Consider the following 26,648-nt stretch of genomic DNA (forward strand, 5'->3'; position numbering starts at 1 on the left):
TGCCTGGACATCGTGTCCAATCAACCAATGCGTTTTACCGACGGGAAATACCCGCCGCGAGGATCATACTTTGTTGTGCGGGGTATCGCCGAGTCAGCAACCAAGTGGACGGGAATTGATTGAGTCTTTCAGTTCGACAATCGTCCAGTCTAATCGAACACGATCTATCACAGTGCATACTGCATCGAGGGTGGGCGGCCGGTACCAGCTATACGTGACGGGCGATCTGGACAAGCGTTCTCTAGTCCCGCATTGTTGTTTAGCAGCGGTGATCGTTCTGACCTTTGTGGATGTTCGCGCCCATGATGCGATGAAGATGGCAAATATTGGCACGGGGAAAAGGAATCTTCGAATCGACTCTCTACCACATGACCGTCAAATAGCCGAAAAGGGTATGAATCGCTTCAGGCCTACATCGGTCGTCTCCATACACTGCTGACCTTAGTCGTGTCTAGATTGTCGACAATGTGTCAAGCGCCGCATCAAGTGCGACCGCACTCTTCCGCATTGTCGCAAGTGTGAACTACGCGACATCTCATGCTCAGGCTTTGATCGCCTACAACTCCGCTGGAATCAAGGTATAGCCAGTCGCGGTCGATTCAGAGGCAAGGGCGTTCCACTGCCCAAGATCTGCGGCTCAACGGGACCCCATCTTGGCGGAGTGTCCATTGAACTGAGCGCATCGCCTTCGAGAGACGCAAGTGTAATTAAAACCCACCTCGCTACCTCTTTGAATGACAAATTGCTTCATCACTTCTTCTCCACGGTGGTGCCTCGGTTGACCTGGCTAGATGTTGGGCCTTCGAACCCCTGGAGACGTTTGATCCAGCCCCTGGCCTCCCAATCGCATCATCTGAGATTGTCAATTTCTGGTCTAGCCGCAGCTCATCTAGCGGCGACGGTATCTGGAGAGGGTCAGTCATCCTTCTTCTTGCAGGTGAATAATAGTATTCGCGACGAGACTTTGAAAACCCTGAGCCACGGGTTGCGCAATGAGACGAATACAGGCCGCATGGCTTCTCGGCAGCTTCAGTCCTCGGAGACCGAGTTCTTGAACATGTTAGCGAGCGCACTTGTCCTTTGTTACTCGGAGATGCACATTCCGAGCTCGAACGACTGGGGTCTTCACCTGCGGGCATGTCGTGCAATGGTTGAAAGATGCTTTCTACTCTCGCAGCAGAGCCACCCTCATGACGCGCTGTCAAAGTTCCTGATCAAAGAGGTTGCTGATTTGGAAACCTTTGGCAACCTGGCTAGGTCTCGCGTCTCAGAGAAGGCAATTGTGGGTACGAATTTCAACTCGCTTCTTCACAGTAACCTTTGGACTTTTACGGCATTGATCGATGAGCTCACGAGGGTAGAGAGGCTGCGGTCTAGCTCGCCCAAAAAGTACTTCGGCTCCACCGAGTCAGAGTTGGAAAAGTGGCACGGAAAACTTGGAGCGGCTTACGAAAGTGCAAACGAAATGATCACATCTCTACCAGAATGCGACTCTACGCAGAGTATGTTCCGACTCGTGATTGACGCTCATTACTATGCAACTCTGCTGTATTGCTACCAATGCCTCACTCTGCCTGGGACATATGAGCAACAAAAGCGAGAGTTTTGTGATACTCTCTGGCACAGTATACAATCAGTGACCGACAAATCCTCAGCTGAGTTCATTCACGATGTCTTTTTCCCCTTGTTCATCGTCGGCACCCAATCTCTACACGATATGGAGCGACAGGCGGTGGTGGAAGCAGTCTTTCTCCAGACTATGCATGCCACAGGCTTCTGGTGCAATCAGACAGCACTGCAGATGCTTCGTTCATTCTGGACTCACTCGGACAGGGCAATCGACGAGACTTGGATTCAGTTTGTTCGGCGAAATGCGGCTGCTATTGGACCCTTTGTGATCTTCTAGCACTGCCACTTTGGAGTATCGTGATTTCATGTCGGTTTATGTCAGCAATTACCGGGTCATGGAACGAGACCAAACTGCGGAAGTATCCCCATGAAAACCTTACTTGCATAGAACATGTCCACTGCAATCTGGGATCCCCACCCAGTAATTCATTTTTGACATGAGCCTGTTTTCCTTCCTGGGCGTCTGAACCGTTCGTCCATCTTGCGAATGTCGTACAGCGTCTTTGCATCCGAGGCCCATACTAAGAAATGCAGCTGTCGCGAGGCGTGGCCATGACTCATTGAAGCGGTTTGCCTATTCTTTGCCAGTATAGTCCAGTCATTGTGACATGTTCTTATTGACAAGCACAACATCATGTGTTCGGACTTCTGAACGGCGGAGCAGGTGGATCGTGCTATTGCGCGGCTAAGTAGGGCCCCGTCCATTAGCTCCACTCTGGGCAAATTTACTCTCGCGCATTCATGACTGCGATGTCGTGGTCAAAGGCTGGAAAAGCGTGTGCGAGCGTGTGGTTGACAAATATGATGAATGTTTTACAAGTTCAAGAATCCTTTTTCCATTACAGATAGTTGAGGTCAAGCTACAGCAAGCAGGCGTGCCTTCTGTGCGGACAATCATTGTGACGAGATGATGAAATTCAATTTGATCACTTGCACGAATTGACATCGACTTGAGTGCGTGCGAAGGGCTCAGATCACATGTTCACAGTTTCCTCGTCTTCAACACCGAACAACACCCTCATCGGGTCTTGATAATTCATGAACCCAACACCTGGATCGCATACCCCATAACCAAGCAATCTCTGAGCTTGTGGCTTGAGTTGTCTGGCCCGCTCGAGCGGCACCATCAAAAATTGATTCTCGGCAGGGCGCAGTGTGGGCTTGCACAGGAAGATCCCAACAGTCTCACGATACTCATTCCTGAATTTCAAACGATCAGTTTCAGGAGTCAGGAAATAGAAGATGCAAGATCACGGGTTCCAATACCGTGTGATGTTCGACCCGCCGGCATGGTACAGATTCCCCAGAAAGATGAAAGCGTCGCCAGGCTCAAGTTCCGCTGGAATTGCTTCTTCGTTCAACGGGCGCCGGTCTGGGCCCCATAGATGGGAGCCCGGAATGGCGATTGTGGCGCCATTCTCTTTCGTGGTCTTTGTCAATGCCGTCACGCATCCTATCATCACCGGCATCTCCTTGTCGGTCGGGTGGTAGTCACTTTGTCAGATCAGTATGCCGCTGCATTTGCCATTTAAGTGGGAAGAGTTTGACTGACTTATCATCCCGATGCAATACCTGCTGCCTCCCACCTGGGTTGACTCTGAAACCCACGGTCGACGAGATGATCGGCTTCCCACTCACCGTGACTTGACGGTCATCTCTCCAGAAAGCGAAAGTGGATGAGACCAGCGCATTGGCCACGCTGATGTAGAAGGGATTGCATGCAAGCTCCACGCAGGCGTCAGAGATGCCTAGCAGGCCCGATGCACGCTGGGTGGTCTCGGGGAAGAATCCATATTTATCAGGAACATCCTTGTCAAAGTACGGTTTGAGATCTGCTTTGATCTGTTGGGCCAAGTCACGCGAGATGAGATTTTGAATGATCACTCCGCCGTCACGCTCGATGCACTCGATGGCTGCTTCAGGTGTAGTCGAGATATCACTCGTGTCCAAGCGAACAAATTGGGTACCATGCGCCCGAACAACCATCTTGGACTTGATGCGAATTGCAGATCTGAAATACGCCGAGACACTTGGGAGAAGAGTCCGCAAGCAACGGCAACGAGGAGATGGCAAGGCTATTTAAGCTTCCATCTTTCTTGATCATGACCACCCCGCGGACTGCTTCGTACATGCTCTACCGGTGTACTCTGGGGATTCTTTTCGTCCGTGGAGGCAAGTCTCACCGAGCCACCGACAAAGTCTGTGCCGTCACTCCATCTGAAGACATTGATTGGTATACATGGATCAATGCTCAAAAAGTTGAATGTGTTCAGAAACACCATGACTCCGTGGATAGACTAACCCGAAAGAGTCAGGTCGGCAGAGAAAGTCAGTTGTCGGCATTTGTGGTCGATATCACGCAGTCTGTGACTTCGACATGTCTTGGGAACCTTCAAGACTCTCTCCGACTTTTGGGTCCCTGTGAACTCTCGCTTCTGCTGCACAGTCGCGGCTCCCAGCCCTCCACCACCTCGAGAATAAGATACATGATCAATGCACATGATCACGTGACCACTCCGCCGCCTCTCCTCGTCGATGACCACATCCCCAAGTTGGCCCGCAGCGGAAGTCCGAGCCGGCCAGGACGGGCCTTGTTTTGATTCGACGAGCCTATTGAGCCTACCGGACGGTTGGTGATTTACGGCCGCGCTGCATGGCTCGGCCATCCCCGCTTTGACGCGGCTCTTCGGTGCCACTTCGGGAAACGCAAAAAACTACACCAGTGCACATTCGGTCGTGACCGCACGCCATGCGTCCCGGAATCATGCATTCATAGTTTCATTGTTTAATAGTTTCACACTGCCTTATTGTCAAACATGCCCCATTCTCTAGAATAGAGGCAACGGCCAGCATGAAGGGCTCGCAAATGATGCACGCTGCCGAAGTGGAGCCGACACTCGAAGGGACCCTGTTTTTATGGGACGCTTCGGAGCCCGCCCTCTAGAAAATTTGCATCGTGAGCCAATGGACACGGGCTGCGACAACCCCAGCAGGGCCAGCGCTCCAACAGACATAGAAACTCGAGCGAGAAAACTTCACGGGTGGAGTGGCTTGGCGAGAAGGAGTGAGGATCAACGGGCGAGCTAGACCACGAGCATGGGCAGAGAAATCGCAGGAAATGGTTCCACACGGCGACTGACTCGCAGGCTGTTTTTTCTTCTTTTTTTCGCTCGCTTTTCCTCTTGAAGTCTTTCATGTGCCCAGACCTGGAAAGGGTTCTGTTCCAAAGAGAATTGTCGCAGACGACCCCGCGATCAAGCTTCGAGGCCCCTCAACCATCCAGTGGCCCTGTGAGCCTTCCTCCGTTCAAACGACACTCGTCTACCAGACTGGTACTAGCAGATTAACTCCACGGCCCAAAGCCGTGTTTTCCCCCGAAAAGCAGTGTCTGAGAGAACCACAACGGAGACGTGGCTGCTGGCTCTGACAGGCGCTTTATTTCTCAACTGACGTCGACGCCCGCCAAAACCGAAGCATACTCGAAGATACATTCATTGCGCGCAGCAGGCAACACGCGCCCCCATTCTCGGGCTGGATCAGTGACTTAATCTGCCAGGATATCGACACAGTCACCAACATGGCACATCACACAACTTCCTCGGTCTCCAAGGGCCCCCGGGGCGATGAGCCCATATCAACCAGAGTCAATGAGCAGAACTATGACCAGAGCAAAGAATCAGATGGGTCTGGACAATCCAAAACGTTGCCCAAGTTGAAGCGCGGGATGAAGAGCCGACATCTTCAGATGATCGCAATCGGTAAGTCAATCTGGGTCACAATGCGGTGATAGACGACAAAGACTGTCTTCAACCATGTTGCGTGCTGACCGGAGGACAGGTGGAACAATTGGTACTGGTTTGTTCATCTCCAGTGGAACAGCCCTCGCACACGCCGGCCCCGTGGGCTCTCTGATCGCTTACTCCTTCATTGGCTCGATTGTCTTCTCGGTCATGAGTTCTTTGGGAGAGGTGGCCACCTATATCCCGGTTGCTGGAGCTTTTACATCATATGCGACACGCTTGGTGGACCCCAGTTTGGGATTTGCAATGGGCTGGATCTATTGGTTCTCGTGGGCAATCACCTTTGCTCTCGAATTGACTGCCACGGGTTTGATCATCCAGTTCTGGGATTCCACCATCAACATTGCAATTTTCATTGGCGTCTTTTGGGTGGTAATGACTCTTCTCAATATGCTTCCGGTCAAGTTCTACGGAGAACTGGAGTTTTGGCTCTCGTCTGTGAAGATCATCACCATCATAGGCTTCCTCATCTTCGCCATCTGTATCGACGCCGGTGCCGGCAAACAAGGCTATCTAGGCTTCCACAACTGGGTTCACCCCGGTCCATTTGTGGATTATCTGGTGACCCCGGGCCCAACCGCTAAGTTTGTTGGCTTCTGGGCCGTACTCATACAAGCAGGCTTCGCCTGTCAAGGCACCGAGTTGGTTGGTCTCGCCGCAGGTGAGAGTGAGAATCCTCGTGAGACTGTACCGAAAGCGATCCGGGCGACCTTTATGCGAATCGTGCTCTTCTTCGTCTTCACGGTGTTCTTCATTGGCCTCGTCGTGCCCTCCGATAACCCCGATCTTCTGTCCGGGTCATCCAACGCGTCAGCATCTCCATTTGTGATTGCTGCCAAATTGGCAGGAGTGGACGTGCTACCCAGCATCATCAACGCGGTTTTGCTGACCGTTGTTCTTTCCGCTGCCAATTCCAACATCTACAGTGGCAGCCGTATGCTCGTTGGTCTCGCCAACGAAGGATTTGCGCCCCGATTCCTAGCCAGAACTACCAGCCGCGGTGTTCCTTATTTTGCCGTCTTGCTGACGGCGGCGTTTGGCCTCCTTGGCTTTATGAACCTGTCATCCTCCGGCGGTACGGTCTTCAACTGGCTCCTGAACATTGCCGCTGTCGCCGGCTTTATTCTGTGGGCATCGCTCAATATCTGCCACATCGCGTTTATGCGGGCTCTGAAGGCTCGCGGAATGTCGCGCGACCTTTTGCCCTACAAGGCCCCTTGGCAGCCATACCTTGCCTATTACGGCCTCTTCTTCAACCTCCTCATCATGTTCACCCAGGGGTTCACGTGTTTCATTCCGATATTCAGCGTGCAAGACTTTTTTATCGCCTATGTCAGCATGATTATCTTCGCGGTTCTCTACCTCGGTCACAAACTCGTGTTCCGTGATCCCTTTGTTTCCCCGGCACAAGCCGACCTCGATACTGGTCGGATTGAGATTGAAAATGAGCACTGGGAGGTCAAACGACCGACTACTTGGTACGGCAAGATTTGGTACGCGATCAACGGCTAGCAGAGATGATTTTATTAGGTCAGCATGAGCAGGATGCGACGTTGTGAATCTGTCTTGTGGAGTTCTTTTTCTTCAGCGTGAAGCTCATTAATAGCATGATGTACATTATAGAGAGCCCTGAGTCAATTGTTGTTGTTCGGTGTTGAATTTATAGCATCTTTCATTCCATTGTTCAGTTATTTTAGCTCTTCGTTTAGAGGAGGACACTTGAAATGAAAATGGAATAGATAGGTATTCGGTCGAGGACGTGGTCCGCCCGACTAGCTTTTAGATTTATAGTCTACGTCTACGATGTACGGTGCATTGTCAAAAATGGACGTTGCTTGAATTTTCACTATTGAACAGAAAGGCAATGTAAAGAGAGCCCATGAAGTCATTATTGATTGATACCATCCATTGAATACCAATTTGGGTTATTATATCATTATCCATCCATGAAGCCAAAACCAATGTCAAACAAAAATCACACAAAAAGGAATAACCAAGCCCTTCCAGCATCGCTGCCTCAATTAACTTGCACCTTCACGTACTCCTTGTTCTCCCCACCCTCGCCCTCACTCTCATCATCAGACGCAGATGGAGTCAAAGTCTCGCTGGCAGTCTCCGTCTCCTTCACATCTACCAGCATCGCATCCTTCTCATTACTGATATTCTCCCTCTCGGCAGCATACTTCTCGACCGTGGTCGATCCATCTTCCACAACAATCTTCTTCTTGGCCTGCGGCGCCCGCTGCACCTTCGGCAGTGTCACAATCAGCACGCCGTCCTCCAGCCTGGCCTTGATCTCGTCGACAAGAATATCAGCCGGGGCCTCAGAGGTTCCAACGTGAACATCACGCTGGAAGACACCGACTTCGCGAGCTCGCTCCTTCATGACAAGAGCTTCGTACAAGTCCTCGTTGATTCCAGGGCGATAAGTGACACCCGCAAGACGGAGGACAGACTCTTCCGGGTCATAATCGACACTCAGGTCCTCCTTCTTTGCTCCGGGGAGGGAAACATGCACGATATATGTGGTCGGGGTATCGAACATGTCTAGCGACGGGACAAAGTCGACTCCATCGGGAGTTGGCTCGTTGAACTGGACGCCGAATTGAGATGCGATGTTCCGCAAGAAGTCCATGTTGGGCAGGCCTGGTCCAGCACCGAAGGGCGGACGGCCATGGCCGTGGTGTCTGCCTCGACCACCGCGGGAGCCTCGTCCACATCTGCCTCGGTCACTGGATCCGTGGTGGCCTCCATGAGAAGGATGCTTGTCTTTACCGCATCGTCCATGAGGACGTCCCTCGTGCTGAGACTGGGGCTCGGAGTCTGACGAGGGAGCTGGGCCCTTTTCGGTATTGTGGGCTTCTTCTGCAGAGTGGGAAGGACCAGCAGTAGTCTCGGCGGGTTGGTTCGCTGCGCTGTCGTGCGTCTCGGGGGAATGCGGCTGGTCCTCATCATCGGTCTGATGGGCCCATGCCCAGAACGATGGAGGAGGTCCACGATGGCGCCGATGAGAATGGTGAGGATTTCCCCAGCCCCAGAATGCTGCCGGCGGTGGCGGCGGCGGCGGCGGTGGGTGAGAAGAGTTCACGCTGCGAGGATTGAAGAAGGGGTGGTCATCCAAAGTGGACGCCACATGCTCCCAAAAGGCGTTGGGGGATTGATTTGGATTGTTAAATGAAGCCATCTTGAGGGATTTCAAAGCGTCTTGTGCGACAAGTGAATTGTGATCAAGATACGCGATGAATGTATTGACCAAGACAGGTCTCGAAAGTAAGTTTGAGGGAGAGTGAAAGAGAGATCAATGTGGAACTAGATCAAAATGATAGAGAGTCCGATTGATGGAAAGTAGAAGGGAAAAGAGCCTTCTCCTCCGTCTTTTATAAGACGACCTTCTCGGAGGCAACCATGTGTCGTCGTCATCCCCAGACCGGCCACATCACACACGCTTCGGTGTACGTACACCTAAGCTGCCTTGAGAGCAGAGAGAGAACGGGCTGCGATTCGCTCTCGGCACAATAAGGTAAGCCGACGGACAGGGATTCAAGAATCGGCCAGGTTTATAAGCGTTTTGGATCATCTCCGAAGGCACTGGAATGCTCAGGTTCGTTGGATGCGACTTTTCTCCGCACGGACTTGATCTGCATTTGGCGAGTTTATCACCGAGCTCTGCCAGTTACAGCTGGACACATCTTGGCGCCATTTGCCGGATAGCTATCTCATCTAGAAGCTGTTGGAAGTACATTTGGAGATCTGAGTCACCCCATTCACCTAATGAACGCCACACTGCGCCACATTGGTGGCGAACCATAGGAGCCACTGCGAAAGATGCACAAGGGAATGAATTGATAGCCGGTATTCAAGACCAGGAGCTCCTTTTGAGACCGGGAATTACCCATATGAGGGAATCATATTGATCTGCCTGCGCGGATTTCATGATCAACAATGTTCTGCGGTGCCGTGAGTTCAGCACTCCCAGACAAAGGTATTGAATGCTACTGGGAGAACGTAGCAGACCCAAAAGAGGGGAGAAAGGAATGGTGAGATTGAATCTGGTGAGAGGTGCCTATCTAAGCTACGAAGGTGGTGTGCGTGGGCGCGCACCACGCTGGTGAGACGCGCCAAACCACTAAGCTATCTCAACACCCCCTGGACCTCGATCCACCAATCTCACCCAAGAGGTAATGCCTGAAAATATGAAAAACATGAAAAGTGATTATATAAATATGTTAATAACGCCTTAATATAGCTTTTTGAGCTTAAAAAGGTATTTAAACCCTTAGAATTAAGCTCGCTATAAAGGCTGTTAAAGAGCCGTTGAATAGCTGTTAAATCCGAGCTTTTTTATGCCTAAAAGGTATAGAAACCTCTCGAATTAGACTCGCTATAGCGGCTTAGTGAAGCTATCTGCGGCCTACTCTATAGTAGAGATTTTGACGAACTTATATACCCCCCTAGAGACCTAGTCCCTAATATAATAATATTTTATATCGATATACTTTGTCCGTTAATATAAATCATAGCTTTTAGTAAGGTAAATAGCGCCCTAGTTATCCTTATAGATTATAGTAGGGAGCTATAGAAGGGATTATATATTAAGCTCCTTAAGGAAGAGCTATAGCTATAATACTTCCTATATAGCTAGAGATACAGCGATATACTTACTCTTAGTAGAGGAAAGAGTAATATATATTTACTTTTTATAAGCCTAAGTAATCGTACTATTTATAAGCTTAAAAAGGAAGCCGGATATAGATATACTAGAATCCGTATACTTTCCTACCTAATCTATATTAACGAATCTAAAGAGAGGATCTAGTAAGTAGGAGTATATAATAGTAAGCGTTTCAGAACTCTTAAGATATCGAAAGATACGCTTTAATATAGTTATATACTTCGTAGAAGGATTATAGGCGTATCTTATAAGTTTTATTACCGTAAATATAATATCTAGTCGCGTATTAACTATTAGCTAAATAAGTAAGTCTACTATCTTACGGTAAGCTTTAACTTCCTCCGGAGCCGTAGTATCCTTATATAGTTATAGGATCTCCTTATTATAAAATAGCGTAGGGACTACGTATATATCTTATAGGTTAAATTTCGCGAGGACTTTACGAATATAGGCGAGCTAAGAAAGTATAACTTTACTATCTATAGATTAAATAATATTAATCGTAAGGAATCGCGTAATAGTACTATTATTAGTAATATCGAAGGATTTACGAATATAGTCCTTAAGCTATATAAGAGATACGTCCGAAGGCGTGATAATTAGTATATTATTAACGTATATAAGAAGGTAGAGCTTACGCTTTATATATATAAAAACTAAGTAATCTGCTTATAGACGAGTCAAATTAAGTACTATAAGAGTACTATAGTGTTCGTAGGTGATCTACGAGAAGGAAAAGAGAAAGGTGAAACACAACTTGATTGGTGAAAAGAAGATGGGAGGAAGAGTGAGGCTATCTAATATGGGTTGTGGGTCCCTCGGTGGTGAGGCGGCAGAATCATCTAAACACCCCCTAGACCAACAAACCATGCCTTCTTCCTAAAAAGGAAAGTACCTATACTCGTGGAAAAAGGAAAGTACCTAATAGGGTAAAAACACCTTATGTTAGTATGATTCCTTACCTAGGGGTATCTTGTATCCCTAAGAGTGTAAGAAATCGGCTATGTTGAATCTTTCTAAGCGGTTTTATAAAGCCGTCAGCGGCCTGTTCCTCAGTAGGAACGCGTTTAAATTTGTAGATACCCTTAGAGACTTAATAGCGAATATAATGATATTTTATATCAATATGTTTCGTACGCTGGTGAAATTCCGGATTCTCCGTGAGACAGATAGTACCGTTATTGTCCTCGAAAATACGAGTCGGAAGGTCTAGAAACACGTTAAATTGAAGCTCCTTTAAGAAGAGATATAGCTATATGACTTCCTGCGTAGCTAATAAGGCCGTAATGTATTTACTTTTAGTTAAAGAAAGCGTAACGCAAGATTGCTTTTTTGGAAACCTATAAGATAGGTCCTCCTGCTAGCTTAAAAACGAAGCCGGACGTAGATATCGCGCTATCTGTATATCTTCCTACCTAATCGGTATTAACGTAGCTATAGAGGGGCTTAAGGTTGCGGCGGTAATAGATATATAGCTTTTTAGTGCCTTTTAAATACCGAAAAACGCGTTTTAACGTAGTAAAGTAGCGGCTTATAGGATTATATAAATATCTAGCTAGTTTAGTAACTGAATATTGGATATTAGGTCTAGTATTGACTATTAGCTAAATTAAGGAACCGATCTTCTTACGGTAATTAAGGATATCCGCGGCCGAAGCTATACTATTATATAGCTTTAGGACTTCCTTTTTAAAGAAGAGCGAATTAACTGTATACGTATCTTATATATTAAACTTTTTAAGGATTTAATTAACGTAGGATTCCTATATTAAGAAGATAGTACTATTATCGTTCTATTAAACGATATCGATTATAAGGAATCGATTAGGAACCTTATTATTAGTAAGATTAAATATTTTTGATAATATAGTCTTTAGCTATAGAATATAGTCTTCCGAAGGCGAAATAATAAGATAGTTATTAATATAGATTAAAATGTAGATACGCTTCGGTAGCTAATTAGGTTAATTAAGGTATTAAATTAAATAGAAGATATAGTAATCTACTTCAGACCGTTCGAATCTAAGCGTAGTAAACGTATCGAAGACTACTTTGTACTATTCTCTAGGGCTCTGTTTTAACCCGTAGAGTATCTTTATAAGAAGGCTGTATATCCCTAGATACTCTTCGCGGATTCCTTTAGGGAGATTAATATAGATCTCTTCTTTTAATTCTATATTTAAGAACGTAGATATAAAATTAATTATATAATATTTCTAGCTAAGTACGGCTATAATTACTATAAAAAGCTTAAAGCTAGTAGCCTTAGCTATTAATATATAAATATCGAGATAGTTAACGCCTTCGCGCTATTTAAAGCCTTTAGCTATAAGGCGCGCTTTATAGGTCCTATTATATTTAACTTTAAAGACCTATCGAAGTAGAATAGGCTTCCTACCCTTAGATAGGCTTATGACTATCTATATACTATTTTTTAGTTACTTTTTAAGCTCCTTATTAATTATAGCTTCCTATTTGTCTTTTTCTAGATAGGATATAGCTTCCTTCTAAGACTTCGGCTCGGAGTTAAAGAGTTTAGAAGTACTATTAATAAAAGTAATCCGGTTTAGTTCCGAAACTGTTTTATCGAGTTCTAAAATTATCGAGAGAAAAACTCGGAGACTTAAGTTCTGTCTCGGCGGAAGGTCCGTATAAGATCCTTTAATAATATTTTGATAGTATAGTATATCTGTACTATTATAAGCCTCTTAGACTGAAACCGTGTAGCTACTTAAATAGAGCTAAGATTTAATAGCGGCTCTGGAAGGCTTTTTAATATGAGTAGAGTGTCTTAGTAGAGGAATAGTTTCTTCTAGACCTTAACCTTCTCTACTATCTTAGACTATATTTTGAATAGTATCTAGAATATTACTTAGAATATTATATTATATATTAACTTAAATATCCTTAATAGATTAACTTAAAAATAAGTTATCTTACGTAGTATTCGAATCTATAGGAAGATTTAGGATAGCTTATACGGTCAGAATAGTTAGAACGGCTAGAACGATTAGAGCGATTAGAACGATTAGAACGCTATTACTATCTAGACTAAGGATCCGTTTAACCTCGCTTCTTAGTATTAGCCTAGGGACTTAAGGTAGCTTTATACGTTCCGAAGGAGGAAGGTCCTTTTAACTTAAAAATAGTATTAGAACTACTAGCTACGGGCGTAGATTTATATAATTTAGAGGTATACCTTAAGGACCACGTTAACTCGGAAAATCCTTATCTAAAAAATCGGTTAGAACGTAGCGGCGTTAATTAGCCGCGTTTTAGGTATCCCCTACGGGAAAACGTAACGTATCTAAGTTATATATAGGTTTTGGGAGTGTCTTAATAGGCGTTTCGTTAAATATAACATTACGCGATATAATAATCTTTCTTAAATATATATTATATAGCCGATAATTACTAGCTTACGAATAGCCTATAAGGCGAGCTTCTAATATATAAGGGGAAAGCTTTAACTAGCGTAGTTCCTTTAGAACGAAATACTATACCTAGTAGCTAAGTATATATAGTTTTAATATATTTAGTTTCTTTCTATAGAATATTTCGTATAGAGTTATACTAATTTTTAAATACTAAAGGCGGTTTATTATAAAATTAATTCTAAGAAGTAGCTTACCCTAAAGGTATTTAGGTAGCTGATTTTCGGTTATAATTACTATAAGGGGCTTAATAAGCCATCGATTTTTTACTTTAGCTAGACCGTTACGCTACTTAGTATATAGGGGAATAGGATCCTAGGTAATACTAGCTATCTTATAAAAATTAGCGATACCGGTATACTCGCCTATATTATCGCCTATAATTAATTTTACTTTATAGTTAAATTAGTACTTTAAATACTAAATAACTTCCTTAACCTTTTTAACGATCTAGTCCTTAGACCGTAACAGATATATCTAACAGAAGCGGGACGTATTATTAGTAATAGTAACGAAATACCGATAACCTCTAATTACGGAGTAGGAAATTAGATCCTAAATATTAATATATAACCGATCACTAGGTCGAGTCGTAATTAGTTTTCCCTTATTAAAAGAAAGCGTATAGCCCTTATCTTAAATATAAGGACCGTAGGGACGTTTAATTCCTGTCCCTTTAATAAAGGTGATTCCTTTAGAAACGGACGGTATTTTAGACACTTTTTATTTACCTACGTAATAGGCGTAGCGATAAGCTAGGTCTATAGGGATAGACTTAACCTTCGAATCCTTTAAAGCTAAAGCTATATCCGTATTCGAATTCGAACACGCGAAAGATAGCTATATTATAGGTATATATACTATAGAAGCGTAAAGCTTATTAAGTTAACCGCTACTATTATAAGTAGTAAGCTAATATTAGCTATAATAGCGTTCCGCGTACGTAAGGATAGTATTTTTCGTATCGTAAAGTAATCTAACGGTTCTAAATATAGAGGTAATACCGTTATTATTAGTTAACTTCGTAGCTAAAATAAGGTTATAAGTAAAGGATAGTATATACTATACCTTCTAAAGGACTACCTTAGAGATCTTAGAAGTCTTAGTATTTAATAGGTTTAAATAGATATCTCCGTATCCCTCTATAACTACCTCAGAGCTATCTAGTAGACTAACGCGAATATAGTATCTTTTAAAGGAAACAAAATACGATTTAAAAGGAGTTATATAATTACTCGTACTAGAGTTAACTATCTAAATATATTAGTTTTTATTACTTTAGACGCTTACTACGGTAGGTTAAACAGATTAAACAGAAGCTACGTTTAGGAAGAAACGGTTCCTATTAAACGAGACGGCAGATACGGTAGGTATTTTAACGGCTTTCTGGTCTTTTAAAGTACTAGTCGTAGCTATAGATACAGATACGTCGGATTTATCCTTCTTAGATAGATCCTTATAATTCTTCCCCTTTAGATTCTTAAAATATTCGGTAGTAGTATAATTACCTTTCTTCTTGTGAATAGTATACTACTTATTATAACTCTTTAAGTCCTTTTCCTTTGATTTCGAATTATCCTTCTTTTTATTATCCTTTAAATAGCCCCCCTTTTTAGTAGAGACGGATATAGCCGAATAGTAACGGCGAGATAATTTAAATAATAGGAATTAAGTAATAATCTCTTCTAAAACGCGCTTACTATCTATATTAGGCTAGAGCCGAGTTACTAAAGGTTTAGTAGTAGGGTACTACTTAATAGTAAATATAAATTAAGCCTATTACTATATAATATAAATAGGATATAGTATTAACTTCTGTACTTCTTGTAGGAGATTCTTCTACTTTATAACAAAGGTAGTAGCGTTACCCCCCTCGCGATAGTAGAAGGTATTCTATTTATTATACTTTTACTAGAAAAGCTACAGATTCTTCTAACCCTATATTTCGTAGATATAATTATATATAGATAAGACTATTTTAAACGGATTAAGGAAGGTCTTAATAGACTTATCTAAGGATTTAAGTAGAAAGTAAAGATAGCTACTATTTAGCTTCTTCTAGTCTACGAAAGCCTTATTCTTTTCGTAGATATTCGTACGTATCTAAGATTTAATCTAGCTAGGCGATACCTTATTAGGGATGGTTCCTTCGTCGGTAGTAATATTAAAACGGACTTCCTGCTTAGAAGGGATCTAGAGGTAATTACTTATTAGTAGGAGGACCTCTCTAGTTATTATAAGCTATAATTCAGGGTCTTAATATTTAAGGAAGTGTTAAAGGCTCTTTCGCTAAACGGTAAAGTTAGACTCTCTCTTAAGGATTATTTTGATATTATCTTAACCCTTTATACTAATAGTTATAATCGTGAATTTGATTCGTTAAAGGTAATTTAATAGAGTCGGTTAGTTAAAGTCCCGTTACGGATCTGTAGTCCTTCGGTAGGCTCGTAGTCCTAGGCTTCGAAAGGTAATTAGACGCGGAGTCCTGCGGGCGCGGAGCCCTTTGTAGCTGTTGGATAACTACAAAAATAGACGCGGAGTCTATTAGACGCTAGGTCCGTTATAGCCGTTGATTGGCTATTCCAAAAAGACGCGGAGTCTTAGGGATTTACGATTATGCTTTTGGTGTTTTCAAAGTGCGTTGAGAACGTATCGAATAACGTGCTTTTTGCGGCGTATTCGAAAAGCAGCGCTGTAGGATAGCAAGGATATACGAATACCCTTACCTACGCGCTAAAACAGGGCTTATAACCTGTTCGTAGGTAATCTACGAGAAGGAAAAGAGAAAGGTGAAACATAACTTGATTAGTGAAAAGAAGATAGGAGGAAGAGTGAGGCTATCTAATATAGGTTGTAGGTCCCTCGGTGGTGAGGCGGCAGAATCATCCAAACATATAGACGGTATTATACTATTCGCGAGGACTCTATTTTAGACCGTATAAAGTCTTTAAAAGAAGGCCGTATTTTCTAGGCTCTTTAAAACCGTTAGATAGCTAAATATAAATCTCCTCTAGGAGCTCCGCGTTAAGGAATACTATAACAAAGTTAATATAATATATCTACTAGCCGAAATACGTAGTAATTATATAGAATATTTTAAAGCTTAAAGCTTTAGCTATACTTATATAAATATTAAGATAATCGATTCCTTTACGCTATTTAAATCCTTTTATAATAAGATATACTTTATAAGATCTATCGTCCTTAATACGAAAGACCTATCGAAGCGGAAGAAGCGTCTTTTTAGTATCCTTAGTAGAAAGATTATATATACACTAAGTACCGTTTTTTAGCTACTTTTATATCTCCTTATTAATAGCTTCGATCTATTTAGCTTATTTATCCTTACTATAATTTTATATTATATCCTACTAGCTATCTAGTTTATATAGCGTTAACTAAGCTAAAGCTTAATATAAAAGCTTTAGAAGTAGTTATAAGTCTACGGCTATACTACGAATTAAAAAAGTAGCGTATTTAATATTATTAGCTAGAGCTATATATAAACGCTTAAGAGAATATAAATATTCCTCTAACTCTATAGCCGCTTAAGTCTTCTTACGGACTCGTAAGGAACGCTAAAGACCTATCCTAGGTAAAGTTTAAGAACTACCCTCGATAGTTTTAGAACTATCCCCGATAGTTTTAGAACTACCCTCTATAGTTTAAGGATTATCGTCGATATTCTTAGGACTACCCTCGATAGTTTTAGAACTATCCTCTATAGTTTAAGGGCTATCGTCGATATATTTATTCTGTTTATAGGCGAATCTCTATTTAATCTATTCACGAAGCTTTTTAAGTTAAGCTTTACGCTTAAAAGATAAAAGGGGTATATTAGACCGTTTAGATAATAGTAGGTCTCTTATTAGAATATAAGAAGATAGGGTTACTAGCTAAATTAGTTAATCGCTATTAGCCGTGATCTAATTATATTCGGTATTAAGGAAGTCTATTAGTATATAATAGCGTTAATTAGCTATAGACTCCTTTAGGACTAATTTTAGGTCTGTATTAAGGTTATATATAGGCCTAGGTAGATCCTTCGTTAGATTTTTATTAAAGACTATATTACGAGAGACTATAATCTTCTTTAAATAAATATTGTAGAGGCGATATCTATTAGTACTATATCCTACTAGCTTTACTTCGGCTATATATAGAGAAAGCTTATCTACCCTATATTCCTTTAGAATTAGATACTAAGCTTAGTAGCTAAGTATATATAGATTTAAAATATCTGGCTTTTTACTATAGAAAGCTTTATACGGAGTTATATTAATAGTAGACTACTAGAGACGGTTTATAGTATAATTAATACCTAATAGTAGCTTATCCTATAGATATTTAGGAAGCTGTTTTTAGCTAATACGGTAACTAGCGGCTTAATAAGCTAATAATTCCTAATCTCTGTAATACTATTAAGCTAAGGTATATAGGAAGGAACAGAGTCCTAAATAATACCGTTTTCTTCGCAAAAAGTAGCGATTTTAATATATTCTTATATATTATTACCTAAAATTATCTTAACTTTATAGTTAAATTACGTTAAAAAATAGGTTACTAATATACGAATTTTATCGGTAATTTCGCTCTTCGCCTTTAATAGGAAGATCTAATAGAAGTAAGTAGTATTATTAGTAATAGTAGTAAAATAACGATAACTACCTATACCTATAATAGAGATTAGACCCTAGATATTAATATAAAGTTTCTATCCTAGTATTATCTTAATATATTTTAAAGTATTTCTAAATAGTAGGATATATCCATTCCTAAGGATATAGGGAGGATATAGAAATTTAATACTAGATCCCTTTTTAATATTAATTCCTTCGGTATATTTAGGTATACGCTTTATCTTCTACTCGCCTATATAATAGGCTCTACGATAAGCTAGGTCTATTAAAATAGATTAAATCTTACCGATTTAAGAAGCTATAGCCGAATCTATAGCGGGTATATAGCTATTACTAAATATATAGAATAGTTAAATAGATAGAGCGTCTAGAGTATTAATATAACTATTACTATTATATATACGAACCTAGTATTAACCGTTATACTACTTAGCCGTTATAATAAGCTCTTCCCTCCTAAAGAGGGAGCCGTATTCCTTATTAAATCGAGTCTTAATACTAGAATCCTCCGTAAGTTACTAAGAGGATATAAGATTTATATAAAAAAATAGAATATACTAGACTTTAAATAGCTTAAGCTCTAAGACGGTACTTCTAGTTAAAAAATTTAGGATAATATTACTATATCCTTCGGTCTATACTTAATAACTATTTAGAAGTTTTATATTAGTAATAAGTAGTATAAAATTAATAAAGTTCGCGCGATAAGGAGGTATATAAGTAGATACGCTAGAGTCTATTATCTAAATATACTATTTATCGTCTTCTGTTAATAGAGCTATAATATTAACTACTAAAGAGCTTATTTCGGCGAAGCTTATAGAAATCTTCTTTTTAGACTTCTCCTTTAAATCCTTTTTTGAGTTAGAGGTAGTTACTATAGCTATATTAACTCTGCCTTAAGAGGTATCCTAAGATTTAGGGTTAAAAAAGTACTATTTACTAGTATAAGCTATTAAACGCTTATAGTAGATATAATAATATAATAGCTAATTATTATTATCCTTATTATTTTAACTTTAGCTACGACCTCGTCCGGAGCCTCTACCGCGGTCTCTATCTCCTCGGCCTCTGCCTCTACCTCTGCCTCGATCGTTATTTTATATAGACTTTATATCTTTTAAGGTAGAAACGGCTATAATTATTATATTTACAGACTTTTTATTCGACTTATATTTAATAAATTTACCGAAAATATAATTAAGTATACTATCTAGATTAGTTAGAGGTTTATATATATTTAAGAAACCTTTAATACTTTAGTAGCTATTAATTATAAGCTTAAAATAAGCTAGAGCCTATTTAGGTAGTAATAGTATATTTAGAATAGCTAAATTTATAAGATCTAGCGTAGCTTACTATTTTATAACGAAATTATATAGATTACCACTAGTATAGATAAGCTTATTTAAAGATAATAGCCTATAGCTTAAAGTAGTATAGTTACTAGTACTATATATATTACTAATACGAAGGAAGATTTTATAAGAATCTTTATAATCGTATATAAAGCTACGAGCTAAATCGCTAAGTATATAATAGATAAGGTATTTCGTAAGTATATATTTACGGCGAAACTAGTGAAATTAGTTATTTAGTTAAGTTATATTTTTATTAATCTACTTATTAAATTCCTCTTCGGTAGGCTCTTGTCTAAGTTAAACGAAAAGGATATTTTAAATAGCTTCCTCTATAGGAGTATCACGAGGCTCTTAAATAGGATATATTATTTTACCTATAATAATAGACTATAGGTCTTTATCTAGGCTATCTATTATACGCGAGAATAGAAAAGCTTTAGAAGGACTTAGAAAATTTTATTTAACTTAGCTATATGGTATTAAGAATCTTAAAGGCTAAAGAGGAGAAAAAGAAAAGGGAAGAGGCTATAGTCTATCCTAAGTTTTAAGATAGTACGCGTAGTATACATAGTAGACGTAGCTTACGCTCTCTATCCTCCTATATCCTATCCTTATCCTAAGTTAGTCCTACTATACTTATAATATTACCCCCTCCTTTAAAGGACCTAGCCCTCTAGGTCTTTAAATTCTAGTACTAGTAGCGTTAGTATCGTTCTTAAGTAACTAGCTTATTATTATCCTTATAGTTATTATTAACTTTATCTTTTAGTACCGCTTTAGCCTAATTTTATAGTCTTCTCGGTAGTCCTAGCTAATTAGGGTATTCCCTATAGAATTCTATAACTCTCTCTAGTAAATTCTTAAAGTTCCTTACAGGATACTAGTTATTATTATATTTATACCCTTTCTACTTTACTTAATACTATAACTTTCGATATTATAGCCTTACCGCGAGGATCTTCTCGACTTCCTATTCCTACTCGCCGTCTATAATCTTAAGCGGTAGTCCCGGATCCGGTAGTTAGCCTTATAGCGATTCCGATTTCGATACTTTTCGTAGCTTATCTAGTAAGAATATCGGATATACCTTTATAGAGTTCGGTAGTTCGATCTTATATATATTTCCTACTTTTTCGAGAATCTTAAAGGGTCTATACGCCTAGTAAGCTAATTTATAGCTAGGTTAAGGAGTTTTCTAATTTTTCGAAGTTATATAGACTATATCTCTAATACCGAAATCCTTAGGTCTACGATATCGATTAGCGTATTCCTTATAGTATCCCTAAGCCGTAGTTACTTATTATTAGACTTACTCCTAAATCTCTTTTAGGTTACTTATATAGTCTTACGCTACTTAAATTTCCTCTAAAAGGTCCCCTTAACGAAGTTAAGATCGAATATATTACTACTAATTAAGCTTCTTTAGCGTCTTCTAGTCGAATAATACTCTAGGTTTATAATCTCTTTCTATATAAAAGAGCGAGATACTAGTTATCTCCTATAGTAGTACTATAGTAGCGAAATCTATTATTATAAGATAGTCGGACTAGTTATCTTAATAATAACTTATAAAGGACTATAGATATTAAGCTATATATTAATTCGTAATCTTACTTTAACTATCGGTTTATAAATAGTATACTATTAATAGTTTTTTCTTAATATCGAGGATTCTATAGAATTCCGTCTAAAATTTAGATATAAATTAACCTCTACGGTCTAAGACGATCGAATCTAGTATTCTAGTCTAGCGATAAATATAGTTAATAAAGATCTATATAGTCCTTTTTATATCGATATTCTTATAGTAGAAGATAGAGATTAGTTACTTTATTAGTCGATTAATAAAGACTATAACTATATTATAGCCGTATTTATCTCGAGGAAAGGAGCGGTAATCTATAGTAATATACTACTATAGCCGGCTAGGGATCGGAAGTAGTTTTAACTCGCTAGATATCTTATCCTTCTATACTTTAGTTCGCTTATATAATTAATAGTTATTAATATACTACCTTATATCCTAACAGAGCTCCGGCTAATAGTATCGTAAAGCGGCTATTCGATATATCTTATCTTATCCCGGGTAAGCTATTAATAGTTAATAGTAAATCTTATCGAGGAGTCTTACCCGTAAATTACTATTATCGGGAACTATAAGTCGAGTTTCTTCCTAGAGGAGATAATCTTATTTTAATAACTACTTACTTAAATTATCGTTTACTTCCTTTCGATATTATTCGAGGCTCTTATAATTCTTATTTACTTATAGGATTCGCTTAATAATACCGTTTTAAGCTATATTAACTAATAAGACTATAGGGTAGATTCCTTCCTCGAGTTTCTTCCTTAGGATTATAATCTATTTAGGCTAGTCCTTTATCTTTAGTATCTTCTCTTTTCTTAATAGTATATCGGTAATAATATTACTTCTACTATTATAGTATTTAATAATAAAATAGTACCGCGATAGTATCTCGGCCTAATATACTTAATAAGTATTAAGCTTCTTATCTATTATAAAGTATTATAAGGAGTAATAATCTATCTAGATTTCGAAGGATTAAACTTATTATAGACCCTCTAGTTTAGTCCGCTATTCCTCGAGTACTTTAATAATAGCTAATATTTCCTTATTATATATATCGTATTTTCGTTAACCTTAATCTATAGTCTTCGAAAAGAAAGCTACTAGATACTATATCCTATTAGTTTCCTAGGATAGTACTATACCTAGGTAACTATCAGAAGTATCTATCTCTAGGTATATAGATATATTCGGATTATAGTAGTTTAATACTAGAGTAGAACTTAAACTTATCTTTAACGTTTTAAACGTAGATTAGTAGTCCTAGTTCTATATAAAAGGCGTTTCCTTCCTAGTAAGGTAGTAGAGTAGTTTCGCGATACGGCTATAATCTCTAATAAATCTCCGGTAGAAGTTATATATATCTAAGAAAGATTATACTCCTCTAATAGTCTCCGGAGCTATCTATACTATAATTATATCTACCTTTACTAGATTAACTCTAATTCCCTATACGCTAATAATAAAGCTAAGGAATTTAGTCTCTTATATATAAAATTTGTATTTATATAGTACTACTTATAAGCCTACTTTTCGTAACTATTATAATACTATCTTTATATATACTTAGTACTATCTTAAGTCGCTCTCGGTATAGATTAGAATATTATCTATAAATATAGTATAGAAATCGTTAAGATAATCTCCTAAAGCCTAGTTAATATAATATTAGAACGTAGCTAGTCTATTAGTTAATCTAAATAGTAAGACCTTATATTTATATAATCTATATCTTAACTTAAAAGTCGTAAGGTCCTCTAAGTCTAGATATATATAAATCCTATAAAATCCTTATTAGATATTAAGTTTAGTAAACTACTTAGCCTTACTAATCCGTTAAAGTAGTTTATCGATTAAAGATAAGAGGTATCGGTCCTTCTTTATTAAAGTATTTAACTTATAGTAATTAATATAGAATCTTAGTCTACTACCGGGCTTAACCGCTATTAAAATTAGTAATATATATAGTACTAAAGAGGATACGATAAAACCTTTTACTAGATTCTATAGTATATACTACTTTACGAAGTATAGCTCCTCTTCCGTTATTTTATAAAGTAGATAGTTAAGCTACTTAAAGGAATTATTTTTAAGCTCGATCCGGTAGTCTAGTATTCCTCTTAATAGTAGTAGTATATCCGAGGTAATCTTAGAGAATATATCTACAAACTCGTAGTATTCCTTCGGTATAATTTTCTTTATATCTAGTATCTTAGATATAGTTACTTCTATTACTTTAGAGTTAATAATCTTATTAATTTAAGCTAGCGATATAACGAAGGATTATATTCCTACTAATTATATATAGCGGTAGAATCCTAGTCCGCTAATAGTAGCGATATTAAGACTAAAGTCCGAAGTTTTCTACTCTATTTTCTTCTTATATTTATTAATTTAAGGTTTATAACTTAAACCCTTCTTAGTCTTTTCTTCCTATTTCTCGAAGCGTTAATCTCTCTATTCTATATCCTTCTAATATTATAAGATATCTATAATCTTCGGCCTCTATAGGATAATATAAGGGATCTTCTTCTATATAGCTTATTAAACCTCCTCTCTTAGGATAGGCTAATCTAGCTATACTAACCTCTAATTCTTATAGTCTAGTAGAATATTATACTCTATAAACTATACTCTTCCTAAGATTATATTATTTCTACTAAGCTTAGTAATTAATATTAGTTACTTAAGCTATATATAGCCGTCGATTATAAGGGTTAACTTAGTTATATAGGTAATAGATTCCCTTAATCCGCTATTATAACCTATAATTAGATAAGCGGTTAGAAGCTTAAGGATCTTTACCCTAAGGGATACTAGTAGCCTAACTATATTCGAATAAATATAGAGATATCTATCTACTCTAGTATCTACTAAATATTTAATTTAAACCGTTCTTCTATTAATAGCTATCTAAGCGTTAATAGTTATACTACTTATAGGCGATAGTAATTTATATAAGTTTAGCTTAGATATATTCCCCGGGATAGAGACTTTTCCTAGGATTAGACTTAGAGTTAGATCCCTTAAGTTCGACGAGATTTACTTTATTAGCTTCCTTAACTAATAATCTAGTAGTAGTTACTATAATAGTAGCTAATTTCTTCTTAGGATAGTTATAGGAGAGATAACCTTTTTCCTTATAGATAAAGTACTTTTCTTTCTTTATAAGTTATACTTTCTTAGCTAGGTCTCTAATAAAGATCGAAGGGGCTCTAGTTATATTCGAGTTTAAGATAGTATTTTAGGCTATAGTATTATCTTAGGTATAGCTACCGCGCGAATCTATACTTAGATATAACTTATATAGGCTACGAGCTACGATCTACTATAAGATTCTCCTAGCGGTCTTCTAGTATTAGTATACGAATTAATCGAGAGATACTTTATTATTATTAATATCTATTATTACTTAGTTTTATATTAGTAGTAGGATCTTCTAATATAGATCCTATTTTTATAGATCTATAGATTAACTAGCCTTTTCTATTAGCCGGTTAAAGTCCGCTAAGAAGTTAGTAAAGTCGGTCTTAATATCTATTTTTAGGTTTATATACTTATTATATATAAGTCTCTTACGATCCGGGTTATTAAAGATACTTCCTAGATACTTTAGTACCTCTTTAAGCTTCTTATACTAGTTAATAGTATCTATATATATATAAGGATTAATATATATTAGTACTTTTCCTTTATATTAACTCTTAGCGTATATAATATAGTACTTTTTAGTCGGATAGTAATCGTAATTTAGTTTAAGTTTTTTAAGGATATTCGATTCCTAATCTTTAAACTTAACTTCCTTACTATTACTAAGTATCGGAGGATTAGGAATCTTAGTAGATTTATAGTAGAGTCCTTTAGTCTTAGGTATAGTATAACTTAAACTAATTCCTCTACTAGTATTATAATCTACCTATATAAATTATATCGCGGTCGCTAGTATATCGCGTTCTTTAGTAGTCTTATTATAGTCAGCGCGAAGACTAGCGTAAGCTTCTTCTATATACTAGATTTCCGGAGTCTATTCTATAGTATTTAGAGACTTTAATATCTCGTTTTCCTCGGTTAACTATTTAATCTACTTAGTAAGATATTCGTTCTTTTCCGTCTCCTACTTTAAGGCTTAAAAGGCTACTTAAGTATTACTAGAAATCTACTTAAGTAGCTATTCCGGGGTTTCGAGTTTATATTTAGTATCTTTGTAGCTAAAATTTAAAGAGGTTCTACGAGGAGTTTATTCTATAGAGGAGGTTCGCTTATATAATCGTACTATTATAACTTCGGTACTAGTTATATCAGTTCGGTATTAGTAAAGTTATTAGGGTAGCTAGAGGATATAGTACCTCGCTACCCGACTAATACTTTAAAAAGAAAAAAGGTTATAAAAGAAGAGGAGAGTCTTTAAGATAATATTATATACGAGAATAGAAAAGCTTTAGAAGGACTTAGAAACTTTTATTTAACTTAGCTATATAGTATTAAGAATCTTAAAGGCTGAAGAGGAGAAAAAGAAAAGGGAAGAGGCTATAGTCTATCCTAAGTTTTAAGATAGTACGTATAGTATACGTAGTAGACGTGGCTTACGCCCTCTATCCTCCTATATCCTATCCTTATCCTAAGTTAGTCCTACTATACTTATAATACTATCTATAATAAATTAAAGCCCCTATTTCTACTTCTCAAAGTTAGCTCTTTCCTTAAGCGTAGGGACTAATTCGGCGAAGGTTTTAGCTATCTTATAAGCCTCGAGATCGGAAACTATTTTAAATATACATAAATATACTAATCCTACTACGACGAAGTACCGATATATAGGTAATATAGAGCTAAAAAGCTCTAAATAGCGTAAGAGCTAGAAGGTATAAGGTCTACTATAACGAAGGTATATTATATAGTAAGCCTACTATAGCGAAGTACCGCTATATAGGTATCCTACTACGACGATTTACCGCTATATAGGTTAAGAGCGTAAAAGCTCTAAGAATCGTAAAAAGGCTAGGAAGATTCGATTTGGTATAAGAGGCGTTAGAGCCGAAGAAGGGACTTTAGCGACGATTCGATACGATAGCTTCAGTAGCCGTATTTAATACGTAGGGATCGTTAAGTCGTAAAGAGGTATATAAGGCTATAAGAAGCGTAGGATATACCGAAGAAAAGATGGAAAAAGAGGTTATTTTATAAGTTATGCCTAGGTAGTAAGGAAATATAAATAACCTTACTCTTTATACGCTAAGTAGGGCTCATAACCTATTAGATGCTACTAGGAGAACGTAGCAGACCCAAAAGAGGGGAGAAAGGAATGGTGAGATTAAATCTGGTAAGAGGTGCCTATCTAAGCTACGAAGGTGGTGTGCGTGGGCGCGCACCACGCTAGTGAGACGCGCTAAACCACTAAGCTATCTCAACAAAAGGAAGCCTGAATCCCGACTACTACTGTATCTTGGTTCTTCACGAGTGGAGAAACCTGGGGAACCGCTCTCTTTAGTCTCAACTCCGGCGCCGATCCGGGAGAAGGCTGATC

General features: G+C 38.8%; 4 protein-coding genes across 4 annotated transcripts; 2 read left to right on the forward strand and 2 right to left on the reverse strand.

Moving 5' to 3' along the window:
• Positions 1-316: 316 nt before the first annotated feature.
• Positions 317-1,906, forward strand: N7539_002544 (Zn(II)2Cys6 transcription factor; the record flags this gene model as incomplete). Its single annotated transcript, XM_056932147.1, has 2 exons — positions 317-392; positions 456-1,906. The coding sequence occupies 2 exons, from the start codon at positions 317-319 to the stop codon at positions 1,904-1,906; spliced, it is 1,527 nt and encodes a 508-aa protein (XP_056792106.1).
• A 697-nt stretch (positions 1,907-2,603) lies between these two features.
• Positions 2,604-3,615, reverse strand: N7539_002545 (phytanoyl-CoA dioxygenase family protein; the record flags this gene model as incomplete). Its single annotated transcript, XM_056932148.1, has 3 exons — positions 2,604-2,829; positions 2,896-3,123; positions 3,182-3,615. The coding sequence occupies 3 exons, from the start codon at positions 3,613-3,615 to the stop codon at positions 2,604-2,606; spliced, it is 888 nt and encodes a 295-aa protein (XP_056792107.1).
• Positions 3,616-5,206: 1,591 nt separating this feature from the next.
• Positions 5,207-6,941, forward strand: N7539_002546 (Arginine permease CAN1; the record flags this gene model as incomplete). The annotated part of the gene is made up of 2 exons (XM_056932149.1): positions 5,207-5,387; positions 5,467-6,941. The coding sequence occupies 2 exons, from the start codon at positions 5,207-5,209 to the stop codon at positions 6,939-6,941; spliced, it is 1,656 nt and encodes a 551-aa protein (XP_056792108.1).
• Positions 6,942-7,446: 505 nt separating this feature from the next.
• On the reverse strand, positions 7,447-8,613 carry N7539_002547 (Hsp20/alpha crystallin family protein; the record flags this gene model as incomplete). Its single annotated transcript, XM_056932150.1, has 1 exon — positions 7,447-8,613. The coding sequence occupies one exon, from the start codon at positions 8,611-8,613 to the stop codon at positions 7,447-7,449; it is 1,167 nt and encodes a 388-aa protein (XP_056792109.1).
• Positions 8,614-26,648: the final 18,035 nt, after the last annotated feature.

This window comes from Penicillium diatomitis (genome assembly GCF_028827545.1).
Source record: "Penicillium diatomitis strain IBT 30728 chromosome Unknown utg000003l_segment0_segment0, whole genome shotgun sequence".
NCBI lineage: Eukaryota > Fungi > Ascomycota > Eurotiomycetes > Eurotiales > Aspergillaceae > Penicillium > Penicillium diatomitis.